The sequence below is a fragment of the Arachis duranensis genome, chromosome 9 (assembly GCF_000817695.3).
Source record: "Arachis duranensis cultivar V14167 chromosome 9, aradu.V14167.gnm2.J7QH, whole genome shotgun sequence".
In the NCBI taxonomy this organism is placed as follows: Eukaryota; Viridiplantae; Streptophyta; class Magnoliopsida; order Fabales; family Fabaceae; genus Arachis; species Arachis duranensis.
The window spans coordinates 97,675,535-97,691,265 of NC_029780.3; the positions used below are offsets into that span (position 1 = coordinate 97,675,535).

The 15,731-nt window shown below is 36.4% G+C and overlaps 1 protein-coding gene across 8 annotated transcripts; it reads left to right on the forward strand.

The window, feature by feature from the left end:
- Window positions 1-3,879: 3,879 nt before the first annotated feature.
- LOC107466347 (pentatricopeptide repeat-containing protein At2g44880) lies at window positions 3,880-15,058 on the forward strand. Of its 8 annotated transcripts, none has more exons than XR_002367385.2 (6): window positions 3,880-3,937; window positions 6,136-6,241; window positions 9,299-9,621; window positions 10,926-12,784; window positions 13,992-14,025; window positions 14,177-15,058. XR_002367385.2 is itself a non-coding variant. In XM_021130732.2 (4 exons), exons 2-3 carry the CDS (start codon window positions 9,442-9,444, stop codon window positions 12,741-12,743), a joined length of 1,998 nt encoding a protein of 665 aa, XP_020986391.1. In that variant the 5' UTR covers window positions 7,406-7,636; window positions 9,299-9,441; the 3' UTR covers window positions 12,744-12,784; window positions 13,992-15,058. The 8 variants fall into 8 exon arrangements, 1 of the variants encoding a protein (XP_020986391.1); XR_008002644.1 differs by lacking the exons at window positions 3,880-3,937; window positions 6,136-6,241 and adding an exon at window positions 7,406-7,636 and having other exon boundaries at window positions 14,177-14,693; window positions 14,788-15,058; XR_008002645.1 differs by lacking the exon at window positions 6,136-6,241.
- The last annotated feature ends 673 nt before the right edge of the window (window positions 15,059-15,731 follow it).

A 15,731-nucleotide genomic window follows, 5' to 3' on the forward strand; every position in this document is an offset into this window, starting at 1 on the left:
TAATATTTTTAATTTTGAAAATAAAATAAAAAAGTATGATCAAATTAAAAATATTGTTCAATAATAAAAAGACGCGGCATTAATATAGTTACCAAAATGTTATGACCATCATATAATTCACTTATTACATTTATAGTAACAAAACTTTGCTTTTAATTTTATGAGTAAATTATTAATTCTGTTCTTGAATTATTAAAATGTTGACAAAAATAATCTCTATTTTTATTAATGACAAAAATACATCTAAAATATTGAAAAATACTACAAAAATATTCATCTATAAATAAAAATCTATTCCATTAATAGAGTTGGCTGAATTGTCAAATGGATTCCATTACATCTTTCTTCTGCTCCTCCTTCATTCCCCCTCACTCACTCTCTCCCCCCAAACCTCCTAGAAAGAGCTTACGCCTCACTCTCTTCATTCTTACTCTGAATCCATGGTTGCTGCCTTTCGATCTTTTCTGTCTTGTGCTCACATCCCACTCCCCGCTCCTTTTTTCTTCTCCCTTCTTCTCACTTTCACTTCTCCAACACACAGAATAGTTGCTCATCAATCCACGCCACTTTCTCTTTGTCTTTAACGGCAGAACGTCATTGTCACTGCTGCTGCTTGCTCGCTGTCCCGCCGTTGTTGTCTGAAGCGGATCTCGCAATTCCTTACCTAGTTACCCTCTTTACTCTCACAGTAGATCTCTTGATCTTTCATTCGCCATCGCCGTCGCTACTTGCTTGCCACCCCCTGTATCGCTATCAGAAACTTTCTTGCAGTGCCTTACTTTTCTCTCTCACTGTAAGCTAGCTGCGAACAGTCACTCTCTCTCCAGGGCAGTGAGGAGCTCTCTCTAGTTCCTCTCTTTGTCATTTTTTCTCTTTGGATTCTATTTTTATTAGATTATTAGAAAAAGCATAATGAGAAATTGTAGAATTGCTGATTATAGATGATTATTACTCATTATGGATGATTATGGTTATGGCTGAGATGAAGAGAGTGAGGCGTAAGGTCTATTCTGTGAGGATTGGAGGAGGGAAGAATTCACCGAGATGTTGCTTATTGTTATTGTAGTTGCTTTGGGGAGTGAAGGAGGACGGGAAGAGAGGGCAACATCATCACAGGCGCTGTCATTGAGGAAAGAGAGAAGCAGAACCACAAGGAGAGAGAAAGAGAGAGGCAGCGAGAGAGAAGAATCGAAGAAAGAAAAGTGAATGAGCAAGATGACATTGACAAAGAGCAAGACCATTGTCGTACTTGAGGGAGAGAAACTGTGGAAGAAGAGGCGACATTGTATTTGAGAAGAGAAATATTGAGGAAGATATTGTTGTTGCAGGAGCTTCAGTTAGGAAGATGATGTTGTTGTCGTTGTTGAAATTTCAGGGTGACTGAGATATGTTGTTGTTGTAGCTTGCAGCGGCTTCTGGGAGGTTTGAGGGAGGGAAGGAGTGACTGAGATGCTGTTTATTGTTATTGTAGTTACTTTGGAAAGTGAGGGAGAATGAAGGAGAAGCAGAAGAAAGGGTGTAATGGAATCCGTTTGACAGCTTAGCCAACTCTGTTATTGAAATAGATTTCTATCTATGGTCGAGTATTTTTGTAGCGTTTTCCAATATTTTAGGTGTATTTTATCGTTAATAAAAGTGGAAGTTATTTTTGTCAATATTTTGAGAATTCGAAGGCAAAATTGGTAATTTACTTATTCTTTCATTCTTGATCATAAAAAATATAAATTATATTATAAAGTTATAAGATGAATATTAGCACCTTCTATTAGACTATTTTAATGTGGTTGCAGGAACTAGCACTGGTGGCCTCATTGCACCTTATATTATAAACGTTGTTCGGATTGAGCATTGGACCATCCAAGAAACAAAATCGGTGAAAACCGGTTTGATTTGGTTGGACTTTGCAAAAATTGGTGAACCGATAGATTTGAGAAATGATTGGTTCGATATTATTATTTTTTTAAAACCCTCCACCCCAACGACGTACGTTTTATTTTATTTTTTTAAAATTCTAGCTGAACGAAGCCGCGTCCAACCCCTAGCTCTCTCACTCACTTACAATATCTAGTCAATAATACGGCACACCATAGACACCGGCAGAGCTGGGAGCTCACTTCGGTTTGCTGCCACTGCATGCTCGCCAGATCCTCTGCATCGTGTGCTCGCGTCTAGCCTCTCTCCTCCATCTGAGCTCTGCTGTTGCTCGCGCCTCTCTCACCTCTACGTCTGCTCAAGCGGGTTTTTCCTTCTCGTGTCGTTGCCGCGCCTCCCTCGCCTCTCTCCCTCTTCGCGTCTCCGCTCAAGTTTTGTCATCCCTCGCGTGCTCGTCGCCAGCTCTTTTGCTTCCTATCCCACATATGCTGCTAGTTCTTCGTGTTGTTATCATAAGGAGAAGGATTGTCGCAATGCCGCCAGTTTATCTGCGTCACATTCTTACTTCTTCTCCTTCATACTCTGTTCGTTGGAAGATCACCGAAGGTTATTTAATTGATGTTGCTTACTTTTTTGTTTTTAATCTGTTTATAAAAAGATGTGATTTGGTTAATTTAGTTTTTAATGTGTTTAAAACATAGTTATCAAACCCGACTCGACCTGGTCAGTTCGACCAAAAATCCGGTCACCCAGCCACCTGGCCAGGCTAAGCCACTCGTTTGACCACTTAAGCATTGGACTTGATGAAAACCGGGCCAACACAGACGAGTTTCGATAAAAATGGTGACCCGTCCGGTTTATATAACCCGAATCGGGTCATGTTTCATTCTTTTTTTAGTAATACCCCAAATAGGTCCCCAAGAAATTTACCATCTGACAGTTTTGTCCCCCACAAAATTTAATTAAGATTTCGACCTTGAGGTTCTCAGATATCCACCAGATACGTCCCCAAAACCGTTTGATCCGGTTAAAGTGGTGACGTGTCAGGTTAACTGCGACATGTCACCTCCAGGACATTTTGGTCCCCATCCACGCTGGACAAAACGACGTCGTATTGGAACCAGGGGCAAAACAACGTCGTTTCGGGGAGGACAAATTCGTCCCCACTTACACAGAGAATACAAACGGCGCCGTTTTCATGTGGGGGGACCTATTTGCCTTATAATAGTATCTTAGGGGACCTATTTGACCTATAATTCGTGATGTTAAAAGAAGCTATATTTACTTCAACGCAAACCTTAAAAACACATTGACATTGGTCTGTTCATTTATCAAAATGGTAACATAAACCTGAGAGCCCAAACATATTAACCAAACAAATATTTGGCCTCAATAGCAACACAAACCAAATCAAGTCAAAATGGTTTCGTTTAGTTTATGTTGAAAAAAATAAACCTTCTTTTGAAAACAGTGTCGTTTATTCGTTTTTGGCTTAAACACTCGAACAACTCTCTTCACCAATGTTCTGAAAACTGAATCAGACCGGCCGGTCGGACCAATTCAATTACAAACCAGCAATATTAACAGTCCGATCAACAGATCAAGCATATAAAACTGGTCATAAAAAAACCGGTAAAAAACCGTTGAACCGGACGAAAACCCGGCCGGTTTACACAAAAAAGGGAAGCTCCTTCGTTTCTTTCTCTTCTCCCTTTCTTTCTTAGAAAGAAATCACACATACCCTTCCCCAAAACATAGCACTGTAAGCCTGCACCACCGCCGCAAGGAGTGGCATACTGCCGCCGTCCGTCGCAGTCAAAGTTCGCCATCCGTCATCAAGCTTCCCTCGTGCTCCAAGTCTTCAACCCCTGTTCTCTGTCACCGATCGCGGCTGCTTCCTCGAGCTCGGCGTCCGTCGTCTTTGTCTGCTCAGCCGCGCTTCCGTCGGCGTTTGTTTGCCGTTCACGTTCGCGTCTTCGTTCGCGTTCGCGTTCACTCACTGTTCATTCTGCGACCAACCCGCGCGCTCCACCCAGCCGTCGAACTGCTCTCTTTTGTCGCCGCCGTAAGTTCCCTAAACCCGCCACCAGACAATACACTCACACCACCAATACTCTGCTTCAAACTCTGCAACTTCTGATTTCTATTACAATAAGTAATTATTTGATTTGGTAGTGGTTTGGATTTTGTCATAGACTGAATTAAAGTTACATAGTTATGTTCTCTTCTCTATCACATTGAAATTAAGCTTTGAATGCTCTTATTTCGTTTTAATTTTACTGCACTCAACATGTTTGATGAAATGCTTTAACCATATTTCTGGTTGGTTTTATAATTTCTAGCTTTTAGAAACTTAGTAAATTGATTGCATGTGAAATTAGAATAATTGGATCATGGTAATTAGGAAATTTTAGCTGCACAAATAGCATCTTTGCAGAAAACATATTAGCACATGATGATTCCACTTGCATTAGTGTTCTTCCGTTAAATTTTAACTGTTATTCTGAACTTGTTAATTTGCTAATTGTTCTTGTGTTCTTCTGTTACTTTTAATTTTTTTTTTGTTTTTGTTGTGATTTTCTGTTCTTGAACTTGTTAAGTTGATAATTTGCTAAATTGTTGGGCTGCTATTGTTTTAATTTGCCAAATTGTTAGATTGCTGCGACTTAATTTGTTGGATTTTCTATTTAGGGCTTGTTCTTGTTTATTTGCTAAATTGTTGTTGTGTATTAATTGTTTATTTGCTGGATATTGGTGATCATTGTCTTTGAGATTATTTACTATGCAGGTTTAGTGTCATCACTGTTTTGGAATGTTTAATGTACTAATGTTTGTTGCTGTTTTGTAATTGCTGGTTGTAGGTTTAATGTGATTATTGGTTAATGTTTTGTAATGTTTGGTGTTGAATGCTGATTGTTGAGTTCAGATATGGTTGTTGATTTTAACTTGGGTAAAGAGACTTATGGTTATTTTTTCCTGCCTTATACCGATGCAGATGATTATTTTTAGAGGATGAGCACTTATTTATGTATCTTGAGAAACTGTCTTTCTGTGTGTTATGAGCATTTGGTGAAGCCTTTAGTGTACCTATTCAAAGCTTAGTTTCGCCAAATGGTCTTCAAAGCAACTCATCCAAAATGCTGCTGCACAAACCCAAGTCTATTGTCTCTGAAAGCCTGTAGCACCTTCATTTGGTGAAGCCTTTCTAGCACTAGTCCACTACCAACTTTGTTATTAATAATGTTATCAAATTTATTTATTCGAGTACTATGTTTATTTTTCAGTTGGATTTATGTTGATTCATTTGATATTCTTCCTATTCTTGTCAGATATTTCTTTTAACATTTTGTGTATTGACGAGGAATTGTACTTGCTTGGTATCATGCTTTCATCTGGAAATTTTGCATTTAATATAAGAAAAAGGAAAATCCTAAAAGAGTAATTCACTACTCCATTGGAAAAACTTCATACTAACCTATACCCTCAACTTAATACTTGCATATTTATAATTTATTTATTATTCTATTCTAAAACGGTTTCTCCGGTTGAATCACTGGTTAGACCGGTTGGACTAATGAACCAGTGAACCAGTGACGAGCGGTTTGATGACCGGTCCGGTTCTTAGAACCTTGCTCTTCACATCTCACTCTCTCACTCAAACTGTAGAACTCTGAACCATATCAGTCCCCCTTCTCCAACCCAAGCTGTCGCCGCTGCGGGTCAGTCGATCCACTGCCGCCGCCGGTCCGTCGATCCACTGCCGCCGCCGGTTCGTCGAGCTCGGTCGCCGTCCGTCCTGTAGCCACTGCCCCAAGTCTCCAACCCCTGCTCTCTTCTTCCACGAGCTCTCGGCGCATCCCCTTCTCTCTTCATCTTCTCGTTGTCATCTGGTCGGCGTCGTCCGTCAATCAAGGGCCTGTCGGCGTCGTGTTCGAAGGACAGTGAATGTCTTGCTCGCTTGTTCTTTACTTGTTCAGTTGTTCATTTGTTTTTTGTACTTTTTCATGCTCTGTTTCTGTGATTAGCTCTGGTTTTGTGTGTTATGATTTTATTGATTAGTGAATGTGTTGTGATTAGCTCTGGTTCTTTACTGATAAGTGATTAGCTCTGGTTCTTTACTGATTTTGTGTATTGTGTATTATTGTTTTGTTTTGTGATTTAATTGTACCTAGATTGTAACCGTGGTGATTATTTGATGGCAATTGTTCCACTATTTCTGACTGACTGCTTGTTTGATTTTGGATTTAATGAAACACCCTCTAGGAGAAGCCTTGAATCACCTTCAGGTTGGAAATCTCCTTGGAAATCTCCTTGGTCCATAAATACATTTCTGTCTAGCCCCAGGATTGATACTGAAATTACAATTGAGGTATTGTTGATTCTGTTGGATAATTAGTTAATTGAGGTATTTTTTTATGCTCAGTTCCTGTGTTTCGAAGGTCTGGTTGACTGGTTGTGTTGTTAATTTTTGTTGAATGATTATTTGATTGTTGGTTTGCTCTGGTCTGCTGCTGTTTATTGATTATTGATTATTTCGAAGATCTGTGCTGCTGTTCTTGCGTTGTGATTTTAATTTACTGATTGTTGATTTTGAATGTCTTGTGATTGTTGATTAGTGTGTGTTGCTGACTTGTTGTGTTTGTTTGACTCTTTGGTGATTTACATGTGCTTGGATTGTGACTGTTTTGGTGATTTATTGAGTAACACTATGAAGGAGCATTAAAGTGTCAAGTTTAGCTCTGGGTTATTGTGAAATTCTTTTGCTTTTCCTGATTTGTATTTAGTCTCTGCAAGTGAGTACAATTTTATTGTGAGAACGGAGACACCTCTCTTGATTAGAAATTTGTGGTATGTTAGGTAACCGGTTAGATTCAGGTTGCAATAGCTTTGAGCCTACAGCTCTGGAAGAACGAGGTTTCTGAATTTCTAGTTTGTGTTAAATGATATGGATTGTACAGCTGCTACTTTGAGGAACCTTCATTCTTTTTTATTTTTGGTGAGGTAACCTTCATTCTTTTTCATTGTTGCTTGGACAAATTTGAACGAGAGTTGGAAATGGTTTGATATTTTTTGGTCATGTTTTTTTGGATGTAATTGCTTTATTGATCAATGTCATCACAACAAACATTTATAGGATGAAGAAAGGATTTTGGTTTCTCTTATAGCAAACTCTGAAAGCAAAAGCTTCAGTTCAGTAAAATATTTAAGTTTGTACTTCATATAAAGATCTTAAGACTTTGGTTGATGATATTTCATGTAGTGCTTTAAATTTAGAAGATATTTTAAAGTTTGTATTAGACTATAATTATGTTTTAGAGTTTTTATTTATAATTTATTTATTATTTTAATATAAAACGATTTTTTTGGTTAGACTACGGTTGGACCGATCGAACCACTAATGAACCAATAACTAAAGCGGTTCGATAATCGGTTCGGTTTTCAGAACCTTGAGAACACCCCTCCCTCTTCAATCTTCCACAAACGCCCAAAGCCTCAAATTGACCAACCCTAACCCTATCAGAGCAAACTTGCTTCTCTCTCAGCCGTTTTGGACTCGAGCTCGTCGCGCTCTATTGCCGCCTCAAGCTCGTCGCGCTCTGTCGCCGCCTCAAGCTCAGTTGCTGCCTTCCTGTGCTCGATTCGCCGAAGTCAGAAGCAAACGGAACCAGAATCTGGTCCCTTGGGTGGTGGTCGTTGTTGTCTTCTTGGTCGGCCGTTAGTTTAGTTGGTCAGCTTCCTTCGTTGTGAGTTGGTCCCTGGGCAGGTGAGCTTCAGCTTCCATCAGCCTTGTTATTTCTTTTTCAATTTCGTTGCTCTAAATCATCAATACATCTTGAGTTTGTTATTGAAAGTAGAATTTGTTGCTAAAATAATGATTTAGCTAATTTTTTTTTTTTTGCTGTAAATCATATTTGGAGAATTAGAGGTAAATTTTTTGTTGCTGAAAATTATCATAGTTGAATTTGTTGTTAAAAATTATCAATGAGCTGAATTTGTTGCTGTAAGTTGAATTTGTTGCTGCAAGTTGAATTTGTTGTTGAATATATCACTGAGTAAATTTTTTTTTTTGTTGCTGGAAAACATCACCGAGCTGAATTTGTTGCTGATTATCATCACTGACCTTGAATTTGTTACTATAAATAATCACTTAGCTAAATCTTTTGCTGTTGTAAATCTTTTGTTTTTTCTTTTGTTAGAATTTTAAAAATGTCTTCCTCAAAATGAGGGAAATGTTGGTCAAGCTCCAAATTTGTCCTATAAAGATATAGATGCCGACTTTGAGATCACTCCTTGGATTTGATTTATGGATTGTGTTATCTTTTGCTTATTTTGTTCATTTAAATTGAGAAAGTATTTTGTACTAGTGACTAGTTTATTGTCTCTTTTTGCATCATTAGTTATGTCTAAGAATTGATACTTGCTTATTATTAATATGTTTGTGAAGACATGTGCTTTAACTTTTGATTTTAATTTTATTTTTATAATTTTATATTTTTATTTAATTATAATCAGGTTAACCGGGTGAACTAGTAACTCACCGGTTGAACCAGTGACCCGGTGGCATGACTGGGTTAATTACCGATTCGGTTCTAATAATTATGGTTTAAAATGATTTAGTTAAAAAACAATTAGTTAATTTTGTGTGTTTGTGTGAGCTCTGATCTCTTATGATGCTATGCATGTAATATGATTGGCTGATTGCTTGATTATGAATTTATGATAAGACTTGAATTTATCAATTTGTTGAATGGGAAGTTTGTTAATTACTAATTTAGTTATCATTGTTGATTTTGTGTTGGTTTGCTAATTTTGAATTTGAAAAGAAAATATTTGGAGATTGGTATTTAGTTATTTAGTTTTACTTTGTGGTTATGATATTATGATTCTGCTAATAAAAATAATAGGGATGCACTTTATTTTCAATTTTAATTTTGAGGGACCTATAATTTCCATTGTTAGAATTGATTGTTGATTGCATAATTGATTGTTAATTGTTAATGGGCTTCATTGCTACAATGTGATTGTTAATTGCCTAATTGGAATTGATTGCTAATTGCCTAATTGATTGTCAATGTGAGTGTGATTAGAATTAGATAATAGGCTTTGTTAGAATTGATTGTTAGCTGCTAATAGACTGTTAGAATTGATTGTTAATTGCCTAATTGGTTAATTGTTAATTGTTAATAGGCTCCGTTGCTGCAATGTTATTGTTAATTGCTTAATTGGAATTGATTGTTAATTGCCTAATTGATTGTCACTATTATTGTGTCAAATTAAGATATTATTGTAGTATTGACTAATAATCTCTATTTTCATAGTAGTTATTTTAGAAATTGAGACTTGATTGTTGTTAAAGGGTTGGTGAAGATATATATTTCAAAATTTAATTTTAAGTTTTTAACTATTTATATTTTTATTTAAATAGGACCGGGTCAGTCGGTTCAACCAGTAACCTACCGATTCAACCAGTGATCCAGTAGTATAATCAGTTGGATCATTGGTTCGGTTCGGACGACTATGTGCTTTAGTATGGACTATGGAGACAGTTGAGTCTTGACCCTGGAATTTATGAAAGCCCAATCATGTTCATCTCTACTCGCGTTTTGCTCTGCGTTCATTCGTCTGCTCGTTTCTTCGAAGATCATTGTTAGTGGCTTGGTGCTTCATTCTGCCTCTGTCACTAACTTGCTCCTGCTCTCTCCATCTCGGGTTGATCCCTGTGCAGGTGCTGCCGCCGCATCAGTTCAGGTAGGCGGCCACTTCCTTCTGCTTTGTTATTCTGTTTCAGGATTTCTATTGTTTGCTGCCTATTTTTCCTACTTTGTTGTTTTGTTTAGTTTTTAACTTTTTATGTTCTAAATCTGTTAATCTTATCTCATTATGGTTTTATTGAACTATGTTTTTATAGTTTTCTTGTGAAAAGAAATGGTAGGGCACCTGTGTTTGTAGGAATTGATTAATTTCGAACGTCTATAACCTATATAGCTGCATATATAAATTTTTACAGTTAGTTTACATATATCATTTGTATATTTTTATGTTTTTTTAATTTATATAATTGGATGTTTAGATCAGATCTCTTACTGAAGAATGGCCTATTGGTGGGGGTGGTGACTTGCAAATAGTCCCAAAAGAACTCGTTATTCTCCTTTTTCATATACTTTTCATATGATATTAACTTTTAACTATAATAAATAATAATTGTATTTACATTGTAAATAAATTACTTATTAAAAAAGTATTTTTTTGGGAGGAATTAGTGATGAAAAATAATAAGGTTTGTATAATATGGACCTGTAAGTGTAACACTTTGCTTGACTTGTGAAATAGCAAACATCTCTCTATCAGATTCTAAGCCTGCATTATTTTGTGTAAATGTCCAAAGTAGTACTATTTAATTAAAACGAATGTCCAGAATTCAAAAGGAAAAAATACAAAAAGGTACATATCTATATGTAGTGATAGATGAATAATATTATTGTTAATACCATCTAGATATAACTATGTGGGCGGCAATACAAATAAGCTAAGGAAGAGGGTATTGGTGATTGTGATGCATATTATATTGTACTGTATGTGCTATATCTAGCCATACATTCTTGTTTCAAGGTGAAGGTTTTGCTTCTATCACCACTGGCCTTGCTTTTGCCCTGGCCTGCTGGCCATACCATGTCTGTCTCTCCAGTTTTGCTTTTCTTTGTTTCTCTTTTTTGATATATAGTTGAGGTTTGGGGTTTGAGTTGGCCACTCTTATGCAACCTCCAATTCATCTAAATCTTATTCATCTTCATTTCTTTTAATTATTGTTAAGTTTATTTGTGTTTGTTCTCTGAGTTATGGATCATTGGTGGCATCTTCCTGCAAGGTTTCATCCGAGTAACTATGCTGATTTGTTATATGGCTTCTTCTTGCAAGTTATGGCATATGCTTAAAGTGTTCATTATTGCTCATGCTAGAAGTATGTTTGGAGCTTTCTTTCTATAATTTGATGTAAAAATGTGTGTACTGGTTACAACTCAGGTGTTTGATGGCAAATAGAATCTCCATTACAGTTTTTGCTGCAAAAAATTGCGAAGGTTCTATTGAGCGAAGTTATGAAGCCACTGCATCGAATTATCGAAGACAAGTTGATTTTCCTCTTACAATCATGTAGAACATCAAAACACATGTGTCAGATTCAAGCCCAAATAATTACCTATGGACTCCAACACAATCATTTCATTACTCCAAATTTCATCAATGCGTGTTCCAACCTCACTAAAATGGGTCATGCCCAGAAACTGTTTGACAAAATGTATGAACCGAACACTGCCTCATGGAATGCCATGTTGACAGGCTACTCCCATGTTGAGTTTTACCGGGACGTCGTTGTTTTGTTTGCCCGAATGAACCGGGAGGGTGCATTGCCCAATTGCTTTACCTTCCCTATGGTTGTCAAGTCTTGTGCAAAGGTAGATGCAGTAAGAGAGGGTAAACAAGTTCATTGTCTTGTGGTGAGATACGGTTTCATGTCAAACTCCTTCGTAGGAACTTCGTTGATTGACATGTATTCGTCATGGGGATCCATTGGGGATGCTTACAAGGTGTTTGCTGAAATTCCTCAGAAGAACGTAGTTGCTTGGACTTGTATCATTGTTGCCTACATTTCATGTCATGACATGCTTTCTGCCCGGTGCTTGTTTGATGTGGCACCAGAGCGCGATGTGATCCTCTGGAACACTATGGTTTCAGGCTATATTGAGGTGGGAGATATGGTGGCTGCCAGAAAACTTTTCGATAAGATGCCGAATCGGGACATTCAGTCTTGGAACACCATGCTGAATGGTTATGCGAATAATAGAAATGTTGAATCATTTGAGAAGATATTCAAGGAGATGCCTGAAAGGAATGTGTTTTCTTGGAATGGGTTAATTGGAGGCTATGCTCGGAATGGCCTATTGTCTGATGTTTTGGAATCTTTTAAACACATGTTAGTTGAAGGTTATGTTCTGCCTAACAATGCCACGCTTGTCACAGTGCTGTCTACATGTTCAAGATTAGGTGCCCTTGATATGGGTAAGTGGGTGCATGTGTATGCAGAAAGGATTGGTTATAAGGGAGACCTGCATGTTGGAAATGCCCTAATTGACATGTATGCAAAATGTGGGGTTATTGAAAAAGCGATTAATGTGTTTAATCATCAGCATAAAAAGGATATAATTACTTGGAACACAATCATTAATGGTCTCGCCGTGCATGGGAATGCAGCTGATGCCTTGAGTATGTTTGATAGGATGAAGCATGGTGGAGTGAAACCAGATGAAGTTACTTTCGTGGGAATTCTGTCTGCTTGTACACATATGGGGTTAGTCAGGGATGGATTCACATATTTTCAATCCATGGTTGATAGTTATTCACTTGTGCCTCAAATTGAGCATTATGGGTGTATGGTTGATTTGCTTGGAAAAGCTGGTCTCTTAGAACAAGCTGTAAATTTTGTGAGAAAGATGCCGGTGAAACCAGATGCAGTTATATGGGCGGCATTGCTTGGGGCATGTAGAAAATACAAGAATGTTGAAATCGCAGAGCTGGCTCTTACACAACTCATCGAACTCGAACCTAAAAACACCGCAAACTTTGTCATGCTTTCAAACATATATAAAGACCTTGGAAGATGGGAAGATGTTGCCAAGTTGAAGGTTGCAATGAGAGATACTGGTTTCAAGAAAATGCCTGGATGTAGTGTTATTGAGGCCAATGATATTGTGGTGGAGTTTTATTCTTTGGATGAAAGGCATCCGGAGACAGAGAATATATACAGGACATTGCGCGGATTGACAATTTTGATAAGATCGTATGGATATGTTCCAAATCCTGGTATTGTTGCTTGAGGCTGAATATGATTTTTATGGATTAATGCGACTGGATGCAGGTAATTTTATGCTTTATTTTATTTGACAAGATTGTGATTTTCTATGTATAATTTTCAAATAATATTAAGACAAGTAAATATCAATATCTTACGTTAAAAAATCACAATCAATATGATTAAGTAAAAATGAAATTTAGACCTTCATTTTTATGAGTTAATATGTATCTTTATATTTTGAAAATACTAAATTTAAAGGATTATTTTCTAAATATACTCTAATAAACTCTAATACACCATATACAAAAAGTAGATCGAAAGTAAACCTTTAATAATCTTAAAACAACATTTAGCTATAAAATGAAGATGATGAGGCAAAAATTGTTAAATATAAACTATTAGTCTAAACATTTAATGTGGCATCAGCTCATTAGTCTATCATGTTTATATGTTGGTGAATGGCAATTAGATGTAAGCTATTAGTTTATTTGGATTTTCAAATCCTTTTGTATCTCGTGTTTGAGTACAATCTTTTGGTGCACTGACATGGGATACGACATGATATAGAACATCTAGACACACAAATTTAAAATTTTTATAAGGCACAGGACACGACATGAATATAAAATATAAAATATTTTTTAGATAAATTGTAATAATATTTTGATATTTTATTGATACTAAAATATAAATTAAAATTTTAATTATTTTTAATGTCTTTTTTTAAATATATAAAATATTTAAAATATTTTTTATTTTAATAATTAATAATATATATTATTTCTAAACTCATTTTAAGAATACATGTTAAGAATAAGGCTAGACACACTCACACATGATAATATTTAAGTATATCCAAGTGTGTCCGGAAATTTTTATTTTTTATTAAGACATAGTTGGACACAGAAAACATGCGTGTCAAACGAGTGTCGTATTCAAAATGTGTCCGATACGTGGACACGATAAATCAGGAAAGTGTTTTGCTTCATAAGTACAATCTCATATTACAAATTAACATTATAGGCAGCGGAAATATCTCCCTTTCAAAATTTAAATGTCTTAAATTTCAAATGGTGGAGCTATTTTCCCACCAAAATGCTTATATATATACATACATATATATACACATACAGAACAAGTTGAGTGTTCTTTTCAGCATAATAATGGAACTTTTTTTTTTTTCATGAAAGAAGGAATTGTTCAGTGGTTCCTGTCAAAGTTAAATAAAAATAAGGTTCAAACATACTGACTTTAGTTTTGTAAAAAACAGGGGATTAATTCATGCTTCAACTCCTAGATCAGTGGTAAGTACTCCTTGAATCCAAATAGTTACTTTTTTTACATTGCATCCATAATTTTCCCTTTCCCCTTCCATTAGAGTAGGAAATATTTTCTTAAACCAGATTTTTTAATTCTGATGGTGTTATTAATCTAATAATTATTATATTGTCCTAGCAACTACAATGTTCAAGGAAGAAGGGAAGAGAAGGGGAAATAGCAAGGATTCCTTCTCTACAAAAAAACCTTTTTCTTTTCTGTTTCTTCTTTTTCTTCTATGCATATTTCAGCACTCTCCGAAGAACTATTATCAAAGCTTACAGGGACAAAAAAAAAAAAAACAGAATATAGAAGCAGAAAATGGTACCACAAAGGGGAGGTCTAGAGAGGATGATGGCGAAACCACTGAGCTCAGAAAAGAGGACGGCGGGTCGGCTGCGACACTGAGAAGACGAAGGCGACGGTGCTTGAGACAGAGAGATGACGGAGCTTGAGGTGCGGTGAAACGCGAACGGCGGAGCTCCAGACATTGCAGATGGCAGAGCAGGAGCTTGAGGTGTTTTGAATGGTGGACGCTGTGTGAAACTTGAATGTGTGGGAGAATACAAAAGTGATGAGTGATGAGTGCTGGATGATGAGAGTGATTGAGTGAATACATGCTTGATGCATACATTCATATTAAAAATAACAATTGGTAACAAAAAAGTTGATACCTACTGTGTTATTAGTGTTCAATATATTATTCGGTTCCTAGATTTTGATAAGGATTCTTTGTGAAAATTGTGCAGGAAAAAACCCTACGGGCAAGGCCAAGGCCAAGGGCGGCTTTGGCCAAGTGTAGATCTAGTCAAGGGGAATGAAAGTGAGGTTAATGTATCTGCTGACTTGGTAGCAAAACGTTTTTACCAAAGAAATGCTCAACACAACAACAAAAAATTTAACATTCATGAGTCATTTTACAATATTATTTTTCACAAATATGAAGGACACATCTAAAATGTTCCAGTTAAATAGTTCTCTAGCTTCAGTTAAAGGACAGTATAGTTGCCTTTTTAATAACCAACTTCAGTCCTCTAATTAGTAGTTGTAAATTTTATCCGTTTCGGGTAAATCATGTGTGTATATGTATTTTTTCCAAAACTTCTAACATCCTGACCGTGAAAGTTTTGTGAAAAAACAAACTAGGATGCATGGTTCAGCTCTCACATCAGGGGCAGGGGCTCTTCAAGAAAATTGTGCAGAACAAGCACTCCTTGAATCCAAATAGTTATTTAATGGTTAATCAATGATATGCCATATTTAGAAATTTCTTTAAAATGAGACTACCTCCTCTGCATTAACAATTTTTTCGCTTCCATTAGAGCAAGAAATGTTTCTTTAAATCAGATATAGAAGTCTAAAGGTAAGAATATATGAAAACAAAACACGAATCCTGGAAAGTGTAGATTACCAAGATGGTTGCTGGAAAAGGGCTGGATCATGAAGAGAACTTCAATCAACGAGTTACTACACCATACTTCTCTCTTTAATAACTGAGTAAGATTTTCGAGGCGGGAGCGGCAATCATTGCCGCTGTTGCGTGTGCCACATAAAGTTTAATTTCCCTTGATTTGCATTCCTACATGATCTTGCAAAATTTATCGTAATATTTCCAATTTTCATGACTTTACCACTTGATAATCAAAATGTCAAGTCATAAATTATACTTCAAAATAATAAGAATGTAAATCAT

Excerpts from the sequence above, each read along its gene's own strand:
- LOC107466347 (XM_021130732.2), top strand. The coding sequence starts at position 9,442 with ATGAAAGCCCAATCATGTTCATCTCTACTCGCGTTTTGCTCTGCGTTC. Across the intron at positions 9,622-10,925 it reads CTGCCGCCGCATCAGTTCAG|TTTTTGCTGCAAAAAATTGC; the intron begins GTAGGCGGCCAC and ends TCTCCATTACAG.